The 18,020-nt window shown below is 42.3% G+C and overlaps 1 protein-coding gene across 2 annotated transcripts in view; it reads left to right on the forward strand.

The window, feature by feature from the left end:
- The window catches only part of LOC148064028 (supervillin-like), a 36,408-nt gene that overhangs the window by 13,675 nt on the left and 4,713 nt on the right, over nt 1–18,020 (forward strand). The window contains exons 16-37 of one of the 2 annotated variants that reach the window (XM_087810262.1): nt 1,181–1,631; nt 2,745–2,889; nt 5,665–5,715; nt 6,923–6,994; nt 8,002–8,149; nt 8,227–8,319; nt 9,127–9,207; nt 9,830–10,007; nt 10,077–10,249; nt 10,314–10,469; nt 11,607–11,743; nt 12,043–12,190; nt 12,250–12,395; nt 12,455–12,630; nt 15,206–15,353; nt 15,411–15,702; nt 15,780–15,931; nt 16,090–16,195; nt 17,195–17,402; nt 17,463–17,596; nt 17,655–17,810; nt 17,877–18,020. In XM_087810262.1, the coding sequence (XP_087666388.1) occupies nt 1,181–1,631; nt 2,745–2,889; nt 5,665–5,715; nt 6,923–6,994; nt 8,002–8,149; nt 8,227–8,319; nt 9,127–9,207; nt 9,830–10,007; nt 10,077–10,249; nt 10,314–10,469; nt 11,607–11,743; nt 12,043–12,190; nt 12,250–12,395; nt 12,455–12,630; nt 15,206–15,353; nt 15,411–15,702; nt 15,780–15,931; nt 16,090–16,195; nt 17,195–17,402; nt 17,463–17,596; nt 17,655–17,810; nt 17,877–18,020 (3,495 nt within the window). Of the gene's footprint in view, nt 1–1,180; nt 1,632–2,744; nt 2,890–5,664; nt 5,716–6,922; nt 6,995–8,001; nt 8,150–8,226; nt 8,320–9,126; nt 9,208–9,829; nt 10,008–10,076; nt 10,250–10,313; nt 10,470–11,606; nt 11,744–12,042; nt 12,191–12,249; nt 12,396–12,454; nt 12,631–15,205; nt 15,703–15,779; nt 15,932–16,089; nt 16,196–17,194; nt 17,403–17,462; nt 17,597–17,654; nt 17,811–17,876 lie in introns of both variants that reach the window. The other variant, XM_087810261.1, reaches the window with a different exon arrangement.

An 18,020-nucleotide genomic window follows, 5' to 3' on the forward strand; every position in this document is an offset into this window, starting at 1 on the left:
TACTTTCGATATCGATACACTTAAATATCGCGATATTTCTTTACCCCACGATACAGTATCAATATTTAACAGCGTATTACTATCTTATTTTATTTTTAGTATTGTTTTTTATCGTAATTTTATGATTTATTAAATACATCTTTTCGTTTATTATATTATTATATGTATTTATATATTTATGTTTGTTCATTTTGTGTTTAAATCGCCGCTAGCCGCTAGATGGCAGCAGTCATTACTGAGGACGAGAGGATACAGTGACTCCAGCATCTTTTAAAGCTGATGTTTGGACATATTTTGGTTTGAAAACAAATGAAAGCAGTTAAGACTTCGTCAAGAGTCATGTGGTCTGTAAATTCTGAAACACCAGAGTCAAGTACTCGAGCAATACTACAAATACATCCTTGTTCCTACAGTATCACGATATATCGTATTGTTGTCCCTGTATCGCAATGCATTGGACATTTTCACAATTTACTTTCTTCCATTATTTTTAAAATGTCATTCACTCTACATTACAGTTGAAAATATACTTTCGTTCTATCATGTGTTACGAGGTGGAAAGTTAAGCTAACCGCTAAGCAGCCAACAAAGAGAGCAAGTGAACTACAGCAAGTTGTAACTTTCTTACACTTAAATAAAGAATGTCTTTGTAATAGTGAGCATACGCACAGTGTGTGTGTTAAAAGGTGTTTTTAGGAAACTTTTAACTAATTTAACCAATTTGTAGGGAAGTCAATAGCATCGAGAGCTGGACGTCATCAAAGGCTAACAATGCTAACTAACAATGCTAATTAGATTAGCATCTCCGTACATTTCAAATGTTTCATTAAATTCCCTGATCTTAATTTTGACTTTGAGAAAAGATTACAGAGCAGTTTAAAGGAAATACTGAAAAGCATCAGTAGCAGACTAGCTAGCATTAAAGCTAACAAAATAACTTAGAGACAGGGTTATTTTCAGTAATTTCTACCAAACTCTGTGTCATACATTAACATGTCCGGGGACAGAGAGGATTTGTTTAGGGGACTGGCTTCTCCTGAGCGGACCTAAAGCGGTAGGTAGTAAAGGTAGTAAAGCTAACATGGTTAGCATCGTTGATTCACCACGAAGTAGAAGAACATCATAATCCACGAAAGTTTTCAACCGAAAGAGTCTTAAACTGTTCAATTTTCCTCTCCAGACTCCCAAGACCAGCCTTCGTCCGTGAAGCCTCTCGTGGCCAAAGTGTCGTCCAGGGTCGCGTCTCACGTGCAGAGCATCCCACACCAGCAACAGGCGCCCGTCATCCAGCCTCCTCCAACGCTTCCCAAAACGTTCTCGCAGCAGCAGCAGGCGCCGCCGCCCACTCAGCCGCTCGTCCAGCCCCCGCCGACGTTTCCCAAACCTCAGGGATTCGTTCAACCTCTGCCCAAGCCGTACGCCCACGCGCCCGCGGGGGCCCAGACCAAGCCTCAGGGGCCTCCTCAGACTCCGCCCAAACCTCACTCCTTCCCGCAGCCGCTGGTCAAACCTCTGGATCTGAGCGACGAGGTCTGCAGACAGAGCGTCCTCTCCAGCGAGCTGCTGTCGCCCACGGAGTCCGGGGAGCGATCGCTCAGCATGTCCAGCAAGCAAATGTCCATCAGGGAGAGGTGAGACCTTCATAGCTGTTTATCTCATGCGCCCCCTAGTGGCCAACGCAATTATTTATTTTATAATAACAAATTAATGCGCCTCTTTAGGACTTTAAGCGACTACTTAAATACTTTTCCTTTGTTTGAAAACAGGAGATAAATCAATAGAAAATGCAGAGAAACATGTTTGTACTAATAGAAATGTAAGAAAAGGAAGTGAAAAAAAACCCAGATGTTCATTTGTTTTTTTACTTCCATTTTGCTAATGATATATTACAGAGTCTCTCAAAGACCTGCAGTGACTACTTTGAGAGTTTCGCGTTACAAAAAATGCAGCCAACGAAAAAATAAACGTTTAATATTATGGATATTGAAGAAATAATCGAAATGGCAGATCTACTAATAAAAATAGGGGAGAAAATCGTTTTCTTTCTTCAATTTTTCGAATGAATGATCAATATACTGCCATCAAGGACTTCAAGTTTTGTTCAAAAGACTTTTGTAATTTTTAAAAAGAAAAAAAAAAGAATTTAACTTGATAAACTTTTAATTTTATAGATATGTAAAACAAAAACTTGATTGCGGACACTAGGGAGACCTTTTCGTTATATAAAAAAAAAAAAAAAACACAAAGTAATAAACAAAACAAGATTTTTTAATAATAAAACAAGTATAAACGTTTTTATTTATTTATATATATATGTTTTTAATATATTTTTAATAATCTATTAGAAGAGTAACAAACATACAGCAATATTAAAAAGTCTTAAAGTAAAAAACACATTTTTATTAGGAGATTCACGTGATGATTGAGTGAGTCTCACACGACTGCGATGCTTCTTTAAAAGACGCTGACACACTTTCTCTGGCAGCTTCACTTTCCAGCCGAGATGGAGTTGACCTGCTTTTTTTTCTTCTGTTTTTTTCGCGCTTCATCCTCAGAGTGACCTTGATCAAAAAATTGTCTTTAAACTACAGAGTCGGTATTTCTGTCATGTGTCGTTGGACCAAATCCATCGGGCTCAAAATGCTATTTATTTTTTATTATATAATCAAATCAATAAAAAGGTAAAAATGTCCACGAGTCAACACACGGTTTATTGAAACCCAAAAATATGTGTGACTCATCAGAGTGGCTCTGCTGAAGAAGAGCGGTGAAGAAGACTGGAAGAACAGAATCAACAAGAAACAGGAAGTGTCGAAGATAGCATCGACCGAGCCGCCGCCGCCGGAGCCAGAGCCGGAGTCGTGGGAGGCGGAGCCGACTCAACAGAAGGTGAGACTTTAGTTACTTCCTTATTTTTAATGGTTTAAAACATGTTTTCTTTAATTTTATTTTGAAAAAAAATGCTTTAAAAATGTTTGTGCCAGTTATGTTGTAATTTTAATTAATATGTAATAATTTAATTTCTTAATCGCTTGATAAAATAAATAAAAAAAATATATATATATATTAGGTAGGTGTGTAGGTAGAACTTTATTGATCCCTCAGGGGGTCTCCTTCGGGAAATTGTTTTTTTCCAAATTATCCACGGCAAATACAGCAATTTTTCATAAAAAATTATCAAAATAAAATAAGAACAAGAACAATGTTCTATGTATGAAAGTTTTTAATCTATTTTATCCAGAATAAGGAGAAGCCAGTGTATCTCTTGACACATTCAAATTAATCTGGTCTGGATTAATCGAACAAACCTTGAACATTTGCTCCTTCTGTCCCTTAAGTCTTCATAATACGGAAGATTTCAGCGATTTTAAGGATCTGAATTGAGCCAAAACTAGCCGTTCACGATCCTGGCGTTTGAGGTTCTACTGACCCAGAAACGTCCAGCTTTATCAGTAACTATGTCAGATGCTGGTTTTTGCGACCGGTCTCGTTTTCACTCCAGGTCGCAAATCGACACCCACATGTGGATTATTAATCCTCTAATCTCATCTCAAATGTCCTGCTGAGGTTTTTAATGTGACTTTGATCCCATAAAATTTTCCCATCAGAGTTTGTGAATCCATCACATTTACACCAGCTGGACGTTTGTACCCACAACCATCTCAAACATCAGATTATTATCTGTGAATTAACAAATCATCTCTCATCAGAAGTTAAATATTGCCGTCATTGAGGTCCGGGATCCTCCGTTATTCCTGCCCGGTCTCTAGTCTCCGCCGCCGTCCATCTGCTGTTTATTTCCAGCGTAGAGATTATTGGATCACAGGAAGTCGCCCTGTAATCGAAGGGGACAGTCTGCTGAGGGGATTAGCGACATGATCAGGTTTCACTTCAACATGGAGATGTAATAAGATAAAGATGCTTAAGAGGGAAAACACGGGTCAGACGTGTTTCCGATCTCTTTGTTGGCCCTGACGCGACACTAAGTATCACTGGAGCCGTGTACTGCGTATAAAGCACTGGTAAATAAATGTAATGATCAATATACCACTGTATAGTATTACTATATACTTGTTTTCTCATATACCAATCAAAATACAGATAAATAGCACTGGTACACGAACAATATACTTATCATTATACCCATGTAAAGCACTGGTAAATTGATTTAATTTTCAATATATCAATGTATAGGACTGGTAATTTAATATACCAATCACATCACTGATAAATGATCAATATCCTTATCAATATACCGATATATATGGCACTGGTAAACCAATATACTTATCAATATACTGATATATAGCCCTAATAAATCAATATACTTATCAATAATATCAATATACCGATATACAGTATATAGCACTGGTAAATCCATATTCTTATCGATATACCAATTTATAGCACTGGTAAATCAATATACTTATCAGTACACCGATATAAAGCACAGGTAAATCAATATACCATTATATAGCACTGATAAACCAATAATACTTATCCATATACTGATATACTGTATATCACTGGTAATTCAATAAACTTGTCAATAATATCAATATACCAATATATATAGCACGGGTAAATCAATATTCTTATCAATATACTGTATATAGCACTGGTAAATCAATATTCTTGTCAATAATATCAATATACCGATATATATCGCACTGGTAGATCAATATTCTTGTCAATAATATCAATATACCGATATATATAGCACTGGTAAATCAATATTCTTATCAATATACTGTATATAGCACTGGTAAATCAATAGTCTTGTCAATAATATCAATATACAGATACATATCGCACTGGTAAATCAATATTCTTGTCAATAATATCAATATTCAGATATATATCGCACTGGTAAATCAATAGTCTTGTCAATAATATCAATATACCGATATATATTGCACTGGTAAATCAATAGTCTTGTCAATAATATCAATATACCGATATATATAGCACTGGTAAATCAATATTCTTATCAATATACTGTATATAGCACTGGTAAATCAATAGTCTTGTCAATAATATCAATATACCGATATATATCGCACTGGTAGATCAATATTCTTATCAATAATATCAATATACCGATATATATAGCACTGGTAAATCAATATTCTTGTCAATAATATCAATATACCGATATATATCGCACTGGTAAATCAATATTCTTGTCAATAATATCAATATACCGATATATATCGCACTGGTAAATCAATATTCTTGTCAATAATATCAATATACCGATATATATCGCACTGGTAAATCAATATTCTTGTCAATAATATCAATATACCGATATATATCGCACTGGTAAATCAATATTCTTGTCAATAATATCAATATACCAATATATATAGCACTGTTATATGATCAATATGTCTTAAAAGAAAGACTCTAGTAATGAACGAACGTGCTGAAGACATAGACCCCGAAGAGATAGAATCCAGTTCAGATTCTCCAGCAACACGTCGAGGATGTTGTGATGTTTCCTGCAGGTCTGTATTGACATTAGTATTCATCAGGGGCCGTCGCTGCCTGAACCTTGCATGGTAATCCTCCGGGCGCTCTCGCCCCCAAAAAAACCCATTAGCACCCCCTCCTCCGTCTCCCCTCCCTGACAAAGTCCGTCCCCTGTGTTTATCCCCCCAGGACGAAGGGGTGTTGGTTCAAGACCAGTCTGCTGTGTCTGAGCACTTGTGGGTAAGAAACGTCCTGCGGCCTATCGGCTTCCAGCTGCACCGCACCCGTCCAATCGGAGCTTTTTGTGCACTTGTGTGAGGCTGGCTGCCCCCCCGACCCCCCCGAGTCTCCCGTGGACATCTTTTCTCTCCGGAGTCTGCGGGGTTGTCGGGAAGAGGCCGAGGCTGGGCCGCCGAAAAGCTTTTTCGCTGCTGCTTTTGACCACTTTTTCGGTTGTTATCACCAGACTAATGCTGCCACAAAATACTGTAGTTTGGAGAGAAGTGTGTGAGGGTAGCGCAGCAGATGTAGGAGGACGGCGAGACAGTGGAGAGGTTGAAGAGCGGACCGTGATGTCTGATGATGATATGGTGATTTGAGTTGTAAAGACAAGAAGCCGCAGAGATGAAAGTATAAGAGATCAACGGAGGCGAAGAAGAGAGTGCAGACAGGGCGGACAGTCGCGGACATTGATGCGTGGCTCAAAATAGACCTGGAAAAATGTGGCTCGGGGGCCTGACGTGGTCCTCTGTCCTCTACTTTTTTACTCACCAAGTAAAGATGTTCTGTTGGAATCTTAATAAAACTAAATATATATAGTAAATAATACTGATATGAATATTTTGTCTTTTAAATTTAAATGTATTCTTTAAATATAATATAACATTTTTTTAAACCGTTTTAGGGCCTTCGGGTCACCTTGACCCAGAGACAACACAAGGGATACCACAAAGTCTTACATCCAAATAAATAATAATTTAGCCTTTTTTAAGTTAGAAATACTATCATTAATACATCATTAAAAGCAAATACATTGTAATGTTTTTTCCCGGCTTGACTTTTTTTTTTACATGACGTATTCATTTAAAATAAATAAAATGAAAAATAAATAATAAAATAAAATAATTTATTTCTCTTTCCTCTTTTTATTAAATGACACGGCTTGAAGTTTCCAGGTTCATAGTGTCGGGAAGTTAGAAAAGTCAGAGTTGAAGATGCTCAGGTTTTCTTTGACTAGTAACGAGTCGTTACGTTGAGATGAAGGCGACCAATCAGGACGAGCGATGATGTCAGGTGACTGAAGATGTTTAGAAAAGAAGAGAATCCAGATTTCTGATTCGCTCGACGCTTGTTAGTTGCTCCGCATCTTTTCTTCTGCTGATCCTGCATGTCCTGCTTTTCCTTACTTTCCTCCTCTTGTTCTTCTCATCCTCCTTCACCTCCTCAGGAGCCTGTCTTCTCCTCCACCTTCACTCCTCCCATCTCTCTGGGCCTCAAGTGTCAGTACCATCACAGCCAGGTAAGATCCGGGTCAGGTCGCATGACGTCTTCTTCTTCTTCTTCTTCTGCTTCTTCTTCTTCTTCTGCTTCTTCTGCTTCTTCTTCTTCTTCTTCTGCTTCTTCTTCTTCTTCTGCTTTAACCGGAAGTCCTCAGTGGAATTAAATCAGCGCCATCAGAATATTTTGAATTGTTTTTTATTCAAAATGTTGAAACTTAGATTTTGTTGTTGTTGTTGTTGTTGTTTTAAGCATTGAAATTGTTTTTTTTTAAGTAATTAATATAATGAATGAATGTAATAATAGTAAAGGTAATATATAAAGTTAATATAAAATCATTTAATTTAATTATTTTGAATGTTGATATATAAAATTACAAATAATAAAAAATATATATAATATAATACAATACAATATAAATTAATTAATTAAAAAAAAAATCCAATATTTTCAAAAACAAAAAGTTTTCCACATAGAGTTTGATATTCTAATTCCATTAATTTAAAAATAAATTATCTAAATTCACTATTTTTTAATCTGTAATCTTTCAAATGCAATATAAAAGTGTTGGCACTAATATTTTTGTATTCGTTTTTATTATTGAATTTAAAAGTCTAAAAATGAAAAAATATTGAGTTTAGAAAAAATAAAATGTAATCATTGGATTCAGAATATTTGACTTCATGTGTAAAAACGTGTTTTTTTTGTTTTGTTTTATATTCAAAATATTATTCTTCCATTATTAAAAGAAAACATTATTCAAAGTCAACCTTCAAACAAATCATTAATTTAATTAGTTTATTTAATAAAAACATATTAAACCTTTTCATATAGAAATTACTGAAATCTATTAATAAAAAAATTAATGAAATGCTTAAAAAACAAATCAACAAAATTTCATAACATTAACAACTTAACATTGTAAAGTTAAATTCAATATTCTTATGGCGCTGAAATTCTTCCGTCGATGACCTCATCATGTTGGACTGACCTCATCATGTTGGACTGACCTCCTGTTGACCTCCACAGAAGGCGGACGATGACATCGAGGCCCAGATGACCATCGAGGAGAGGAAGCACCTGATCTCCACCCGGGAGGAAGCCTGGAAGTCGAAGGGAAGAGGAGTCGCCAACGACTCCACTCAGTACACGGTGGCGGCTCGGATGGTCAAGAAAGGTCAGAGCGTGGAAACCTCGCGAGATGTGTTCGGATCAGAACCTTGTGTGACCTTCTGCCTTTTTTGGTGCCTCCAGGCCTGGCCGCCTCCTCGTCCGTCGCCAGCCCCGTCTTGTCGCCGGTGTCGACCAAACTCAAGAACACGCCGACCGTCAACAAACCACATGAAGGCGAGTCGCCAGACACAGGAAACACATTATAATAATAATGTTGTCAGTCAGGAATATGTTATATATAAAGTATTAAGTATTTCAATGTTTATTAACCCTTGAGATGCCTTTCAATAAAAATATTATTAAATTATTAAAAATGTTAAAATATGATGAAATTATTAATTCAAAATGTTAATGCTTTTTCCTTGTGTTATCTTGTGGGTTAAGGTAACCTGAAACAAATGTGTTTCTGGTATCCCTTGTGTGGTCTCTGGGTCAAGGTGAATGACCTCACTGGCTTCCATCAATACATATACAGTGGTGGAGGTCGTTCATCTTGACCCAGAGACAATACAAGGGATACCACAAAAACATTTGTTTTCGAGGCTTCGGGTCACCTTAACCCAGAGAAAACACAAGGGATACCACAAACACATTTGTTATCAGGCCCTCGGATCCCTTTTTTAAACAACAAGATTAACTCAGTCGATCACATGACTACTTCAGTGCTAATAATAATAACAATCATTTGCTTGTGTAAAAATATATTTCATTTATTTATTAAAAACATGATTAATTAAAATATGTGGAAAAAAACAAGTGGTTCAAGTAAAACACTAAATAAATAAAGTTATATTTTATTTAAATTACAAGCTTTTCAAAATTAAGTTTAATAAATTAAGAATACATTTTAAAATTAATGCTCTAAACCACTAAACTGTCTATAATATATGTTATGAATATAATCATTGTATTTCAGTACATGATAACAATATTGAATAACAATAACATTTTAATATTTAAAAACTGTTTATTTTTCTACAGAAATCGAAGCCAGACCTGACATGGAATCTGACAAGAAGCTGGACAAGTTGGAAAACTTCCTGGGACGCATCAACAGCAAAGGTAGATGGATGGATGGATGGATGGATGGATGGATGGATGGATGGATGGATGGATGGATGGACTGACGGACTGACGGATGGACGAATGGACGGATGCACGGATGCACGGATGCACGGATGGACGGATGGACGGATGGATTGATGGACGGATGGACGGATGGACGGATGGACGGATGGACGGATGGACGGATGGACGGATGGACAGATGGACGGATGGACGGATGGACGGATGGACGGATGGATTGATGGACGGATGGATGGATGGACGACGGATGGACGGATGGACGGATGGACGGATGGATGGATGGACGACGGATGGACGGATGGACGGATGGACGGATGGACGGATGGACGGATGGATGGATGGATGGATGGATGGACGGAAGAATACAAAGATTAATATAGAATAGACTCATCTTTTCACTTCACTCCTGCCCCCAAAGTCAGAATTAAACAATCTAATATCACGAGGAATGAATGAGTCTCTGAGTCTATTAGTGTTGCATCATGGGAGGAGCATTCGTGCTCCATCCGCTTCTCACTGATGACAGTGTTCAGAGGATGATGTCATGATGGACAGTAGTTTGTCCAGAGACCTCGTTGACGGTTCAGGTGTGTTCCAGTCGCGGGTCTGCAGGAGACCACCATCACGGTGACGGAGAAAGCGGTGAAGGAAGTGATGAAGCTGGACGACGAGATCTTCTCAAAGTTCTACCGGCGGGTGGCCGAGTTCCCGCGTCTCCCCACCAGGATCGAGATCAGCGAGGACTTCGACGCCATCTTCGGTTCTCAGACGCCCATGTGAGTCCTCGCGCTCGTGGGTCAAACCCCAGAAGATCTCTAGAAGGTCATCTTCTCTATCTCGTGCAGGCTGGCGTCAGCCATGGTGCAGCATAAGCGCTCGGTGCGTCCCTCCAGGAACGTCCAGGCGTCCAGGAACCCCGTGAAGATGCTGGCGGCGAGACAGGACATCCGGCAGGAGTACACGGAGCAGAGGCTGAACGTGGCTCAGCTGGAGAGCAGGAGGATGAAGACGGAGAAGAGTGAGTGGACTCGGAAGTTGGCGCCGATTCCGACGCCGTCCTCACATTCTGACGCTGTTTCCAGTGAACAAGTCCAGCGAGTACTCGGAGGCGGCTCTGGCGGGTCTGGCCAGCAAAGAGAACTTCAGCAGCGTGAGCTTGCGCAGCGTCAACATGGCGGAGCAGACGTCCAACAACAGCGCCGTGCCCTTCAAGAACCTCATGTTGATGCAGGTCAAAGGTCAGTTTCAAAAACAGATCATGGCGCAAACGTGGATACGAACACATGAATACTTTCTTTCTGTGAATCTTTTTTGGTTTCGCTTCTGTTGTGTTGAAGTTTTCTGGTTGTTTTTAGTCATATATTGTGATAGTGTTTTTGGTTATTAATTTCCTTAAAAACAAGTTAAAAAACACAAATATTCAATTATTTTTCATTTTATTGAAGTTAGTTGAAATTGATATATTTAATATTTTCTTTATTGTTTTCTGATTATTTGTTGTGTCTATAATGATAGTTATTTTGTGTGTTTTATAAAAGCTTCTTTTAATTTTGTTACTATTTTTACTAAATGTGTCAAATTCTGACATCTTTGAGGGAAAGTTCATTAAAAGACATTTTATGTTGATTTTAATTAGTGTTCTTCTGCAAAAAAGCTTTTAATATAGTTTAAAGTACAAGATCTTTTCCGAACAATTACTCTTGTCGAGGCTTCGATCCAAGAGGGACGTTGCAGACGAGCAGTTCGGAGGTATTTGGATGTTTTTAAGTGTCTTTTTGGACTAAGATGAAGACAACTGAGCTCCAGTTGCTACATTAAAATGAACAAACATCTTTGCCTTTAATTCTAAAAAGGAACAAACTAACTGTGAACTAACCCTTTAAGAAGCCAGAAATTTGACCTTGAGACAACACCAGGGATACAACAAACACATTTGTTTTCAGGCCTTGTGGTCACCTTGACCCTGAGACAACACAAGGGATACCACAAGCACATTAGTTTTCAGGCCTTCGGGTCACCTTGACCCAGAGATAACACCAGGGACACCACAAACACATTTGTTTCCATGTCTTCGGGTCACCTTGACACAGAGACAACACAAGGGATACCACAAACACATTTGTTTTCGGGCCTTTGGGTCACCTTGACCCAGAGACAACACAAGGGATACTACAAACACATTTGTTTCCAGGCCTTTGAGTCACCTTGACCCAGAGACAACACAAGGGATACCACAAACACATCTTTTTCCAGGCCTTTGGGTCACCTTGACCCTGAGACAACACAAGAGGAAGAATGTTTTAAGTTTTCATATCTAAGCTGCTGTGGACGTCTTTCGCTGACATCGTGGCTGATCGATTCAAATGCATCCGCAGGTCGGCGACACGTCCAGACCCGGCTAGTCGAGCCCAGAGCGTCTTCCCTGAACAGCGGCGACTGCTTCCTGCTGGTCACGCCGGAGAACTGCTTCGTCTGGATCGGAGAGTTCGCGAACGTGATCGAGAGGGCGAAGGTGAGAAGGGATTTGGTTCTCGTTGTAGTGTATTTTACCGTCGATAGCTGAAGCTTGAAGAGACGAACTAGATATTCCGTTTGAATATTCAGACGATTCTCTGGTGACTCACAGCTCCTCAGATCCACTGACACACTTTCATCCATCTGTGCTTCCTCCTCGCGAGGCTGCTCTCGCGTCCCCACAGGACCTCCATCCAGACTCTCTGACAATATTGGTTTTTCCCGCTCAGCCCGAGCCTAAAGCGCTGACGCCGTCGACTGTGTTACTCATCAGTCTGACCCGCTTCCTGTCTTCAGGCGATGGACTTGGCCACGTTCATCCAGTCCAAGAAGGACATGGGCTGCCGGGCGAGCAAAGTCCAGACCGTCGAGGAAGCGTTCAACAGCCAGAGTCCGGACGCGCAGCAGTTCTGGACGGTCCTGGGAGGGCAGTCCTCTTACCAGCGTAAGGGTTGGAGGAGGTTCCTTTTAAAAGGTTCCGGTCTTGACTCCGTGTGACCACAGCTGCAGGACCGCCGGAGGACGACGAGCAGTTCGAGAACGCCATCGTGGAGACCAACTGTATCTTCCGCCTTCTGGACGACAAGCTGGTGCCGGACGACGACGAGTGGGGGAAAGTCCCTCGCTGCTCCCTCCTGGAGCCCAAAGAGGTCTGCATGAGTCCACCTCGTGTGGATCCTCGGGTGTGACGGTGTTTGACTCGCTCCAGGTGCTGGTGTTCGACTTCGGCAGCGAGGTCTACGTCTGGCATGGGAAGGAAGTGACGCTCGCCCAGCGGAAGGTGGCGTTCCAGCTCGCCAAGCATCTCTGGAACGGAACCTTCGACTACACCTGCTGTGACATCAACCCTCTGGACCCCGGAAGCTGCAACCCGTTGATACCCAGGTGGGAACGAGAGGCGTCGCTGCAAATACTGATGTCATTAGCTTTGACACACAAGACTTGCACCAACTACTCATGTGATTGTCCTCATATGTGCATGTGAAAGGATTTAATTTCTGTTGGTGACAAATGTACAAATTTAGTGTCACAAAAATGCAGAAAAAAACCACAACACAATGCAATTCATACACAGCACATATCCACATGCAACTCACACGAATGGTACATACGCAAAGGCATACGGCATGATAAGCAACGACTACACAACGAATACGAAACACATATGCACATGTTGTCCTATGACAGACTGCCATCCTGTCCAGGGTGTCCTCTGCCTCTCGCCCTATGATACTGGGATAGACTCCAGTCTCCCCACGACCCCGACATAAAGCGGTAGACAATGAATGAATAAATATGCATATGTAACACATATGAACATGCAACGCACATGCAACACTCATGGAACGCTTAAGCCCATGCAACACGCACATGCACATGCATATGCAACACGCACATGCAACACGCTCATGCACATGCATATGCAACACGCACATGCAACACGCTCATGCAACACACATGCAACACACATGCAACACATACACACATGCATACAAACATGAAATTGCAATGCACATGAAATTGCAATGCACATGAAATTGCAATGCACATGAAATTGCAATGCACATGCACATGCACATGCACATGCACATGCACATGCACATGCACATGCACATGCACATGCACATGCACATGCACATGCACATGCACATGCACATGCACATGCACATGCACATGCAAAGCACATGCACATGCAACGCACATGCTATGCACATGCAACGCACAAGCCACGCACATGCCACGCACATGCCATGCACATGCTATGCACATGCAACGCACAAGCCACGCACATGCCACGCACATGCCACGCACATGCCACGCACATGCCACGCACATGTAATGCACATGCAACGCACAAGCCACGCACATGCCACGCACATGCCACGCACATGCCACGCACATGCCACGCACATGCAATGCACATGCAACGCACAAGCCACGCACATGCCACGCACATGCCACGCACATGCCACGAACATGCAACACGCTCATGCAACGCACATGCAACGCACATGCAACGCATACACACATGCATACGAACATGAAATTGCAATGCACATGCACATGCACATGCACATGCACATGCACATGCACATGCACATGCACATGCACATGCACATGCACATGCACATGCACATGCACATGCACATGCCACGCACATGCACATGCCATGCACATGCAATGCACATGCAATGCACATGCAATGCACATGCCACGCACATGCCACGCACATGCCACGCACATGCCATGCACATGCAATGCACATGCAATGCACATGCCACGCACATGCCACGCACATGCCACGCACATGCCACGCACATGCCACGCACATGCAACGCACAAGCCACGCACATGCCACGCACATGCCACGCACATGCCACGCACATGCCACGCACATGCCACGCACATGCCACGCACATGCCACGCACATGCAACACGCTCATGCAACGCACATGCAACGCACATGCAACGCATACACACATGCATACGAACATGAAATTGCAATGCACATGCACATGCACATGCACATGCACATGCACATGCACATGCACATGCACATGCACATGCAACGCACATGCCACGCACATGCCACGCACATGCCACGCACATGCCACGCACATGCCACGCACATGCAACGCACAAGCCACGCACATGCCACGCACATGCCACGCACATGCCACGCACATGCCACGCACATGCCACGCACATGCAACACGCTCATGCAACGCACATGCAACGCACATGCAACGCACATGCAACGCACATGCAACGCATACACACATGCATACGAACATGAAATTGCAATGCACATGCACATGCACATGCACATGCACATGCACATGCACATGCACATGCACATGCACATGCACATGCACATGCACATGCACATGCACATGCACATGCACATGCACATGCACATGCACATGCACATGCACATGCACATGCAAAGCACATGCAAAGCACATGCAACGCACATGCTATGCACATGCAACGCACAAGCCACGCACATGCCACGCACATGCCATGCACATGCCATGCACATGCAATGCACATGCAACGCACAAGCCACGCACATGCCACGCACATGCCACGCACAAGCCACGCACATGCCACGCACATGCCACGCACATGCAATGCACATGCAACGCACAAGCCACGCACATGCCACGCACATGCCACGCACATGCAATGCACATGCAACGCACATGCAACGCACATGCAATGCACATGCAACGCACAAGCCACGCACATGCCACGCACATGCCATGCACATGCAACGCATACACACCTTCAACGCATATGCACATCCAACGCATACCCACATGCAATACATACACACATTCAAGACACGAAAGGCATATGCAAAGGCATACACATCAGAGCACTTGAGTTTATTGTACAAGTCAATTGTGACACACTTCAGTCAAACCTAAAGTCTTCTGTATCCGTGGTCCCTCAGGAAGGGTCAGGGACGTCCAGACTGGGCCATCTTCGGGAGGCTGACGGAGCACAATGAGACCGCGTTGTTCAAGGAAAAGTTTGCAGACTGGTTAGAGGCCAAGACGCCTCCGCCAAAGGAAGCCGTGGAGCTGTTGACGGAGCCCAAGGTGAAGCGTTTCTCCAACCTTCTCCTCATGGATGGAAATAAACATGTCGTTCTTCAGACCCTCCCTCAGGCGGCGACAGCGAGAGAGTGTCGACCCTACGACGCCTCGCTGATGCTGCCGATCCTCCAGACGTCCATCGCCACCATCGTGGACGGGCTCAACGTGGGCCGGGGACACGGCCCCGTGGAGACGGAGGATCACATGAGGATCCAGGAGATCCACACCGTCTCCGTGGACGTCTGGCACATCCTGGAGTTCGACTACAGCCGCCTCCCTCGGCAGAGCATCGGCCAGTTCCACGAGGGCGACGCCTACGTGGTGAAGTGGAAGTACACGGTCAGCACCTCAGGTCGGTCCGAATGAACCCATGAGAACGTATCGACCGGACTTTGAGGTTTTGAGACGAGACTTTGAATCTTCTTGCAGTTGGACGGAGGCTGAACCCCGAGGCGAGGAGCTCCGGGCCGGGGAAGGAGAAGTGTTGCTTCTTCTTCTGGCAGGGTCGACACTCCACAGTCAGCGAGAAGGGAACGTCGGCGCTGATGACGGTGGAGCTGGACGAGGAGCGAGGAGCGCAGGTTAGAAAATGATTCTGAAAGTGATTTTATTTTTAAGTTAAAAGACTAGTTTTTCAGGGTTGTTTCACTCAAAAGATTTTTTAAACAACTCTGCAGCCAAGTGAAATGAATAAATCAAGTTTTTTTTTCTTTTTTAAGAATTCAAATCTGTGTTGCAGGTGCAAGTCCAGCAGGGGAAGGAGCCTCCTTGTTTCCTGCAGTGTTTTAACGGAGGGATGATCGTCCACGCCGGCAAACGAGAGGAAGAGGAGGAGAACACGCAGAGTGAGTCCAAGACATGGAAAAATGTCTATTTATTCATAGTTAAATTATGAAAGCATCAGCTTTTCAATGTGTGATAAATACTGTATATTGGATATAGTGTTTTCTTTTACTGTTTATTTTCTTCTTTAAGATTATTTTTTTAATATTATTTTAATATGTCGCACAGTACAATTTTATTTTTTACACATTCAATTTCGAAATCTAATTTCAAATGTATTTACAAGTGATTCTCATAAAAGATGAGACAACGTATGGAAACATATATAATATAATATAATATAATATATAATATCGAACAAATCTTTGTTTTTTATTGAAAGATTATTTAAACATTTAATAATTTTTTCAATAATTCAATTATTTCGTTTGTTTTTATTTAACAGTTTCATTCAGTCATTTGTATATTGAAAGGTTTCTTTTTTATATATATATATATATACATAATATAAGAAATTAATGAATAGTTCAATATTCTTATTCCAATAATAAAAAAAATACATTTATATTTATTCATTTGTAGGTCTTTAAATCTTACGTAAAAATTAATATATCAGTGCCAATACAATTAAAACAGCCTGGATTCCAGCCGCAAATTTGTAAATTATTTATTTTCCAAAGTAAGTAAGTAAGTAAGTAATATTTATTTATATAGCGCTTTTCCAGACCAGGGTCACAAAGTGCTTAGACAATCAAAACAATACTCAAAAAAAGTACATACTTTAAAGATCAAGATAATACTGAGAACAACACAGGAGTTCGAGAAATTCAAGGAAAAGCCTGAACAAATAGAAACGTCTTAAGGTGTTTCTTAAAGTGTGATCATCCACCACTTGGACCTTTTTCTAAACAACTTTATTCTCTGCTGGCATTTTTGTTAAGCTTTGTTTTTTTTTACGCAATTATTTGTACTTTTTTGTCTTTTGTACACGACATCACTGTGTAAACAAACTGTAAGTATTAAAAAAAACTCTTCCTATAAAAGTCCGTCACTGTGCTCAGGCGAGTGGCGACTCTACTGCGTCCGCGGCGAGGTCACGGTGGAGGGACACCTGCTGGAGGTGGCGTGTCACTGCAGCAGCCTGCGCTCCCGAGCCTCCATGATCCTGCTGAACATCAACAAGGCGGTCATGTACCTGTGGCACGGCTGCAAGACGCAGCTGCACACGCGCGGCGTCGGCCATGCGGTGGCGCACAAGATAAAAGAGCAGTGCGTCTCCAGATCCCCCTGAAGGATTCTGGGATTCGTAGTTGACTCTGTGTCTTCTAGGTGTCCTCTTGAAGCCGGACTCCACAGCAGCAGCAAGGTGACCATCCACGAGTCCGACGAGGGTATGGAGACGCCCGGGTTCTGGGAGGCTCTGGGACGGAAGGACAGGAAGGCGTACGACTGCATGCTTCAAGGTGAGGACGCTCCTCGTCAGTGACGCTCGACATCTCTTGACCCGTTTCCTGTTTTCAGATCCAGGGAAATTCAACTTCACGCCGAGGCTTTTCCAGCTGAGCAGCACGTCCGGGGAGTTCGTGGCGAACGAGTCCTTCAACCCGTCCAGAGTTCCCGAGCTGGTCTGCTCCCTGCCGTTCCTGCAGGAGGAACTTTACAACGCTGCCCAGCCTGGTGAGCAACGACTCTCCATTTTGTTTTTGTCAAGCAACAACTCCTGATTTTTCCGACTTTCCTCAGCCTTGTTCCTGGTGGACAACTTCCACGAGGTCTACCTGTGGCAGGGCTGGTGGCCTCAGGACAGCGAGAGCACCGGCTCGGCGCGGATCCGCTGGGACGTGGACAGGAAGTGCGCCATGGAGACGGTGCTGCAGTACTGCAAAG

This window comes from Callionymus lyra, chromosome 16, assembly GCF_982586985.1.
Source record: "Callionymus lyra chromosome 16, fCalLyr1.hap1.1, whole genome shotgun sequence".
Taxonomy (NCBI): Eukaryota; Metazoa; Chordata; class Actinopteri; order Syngnathiformes; family Callionymidae; genus Callionymus; species Callionymus lyra.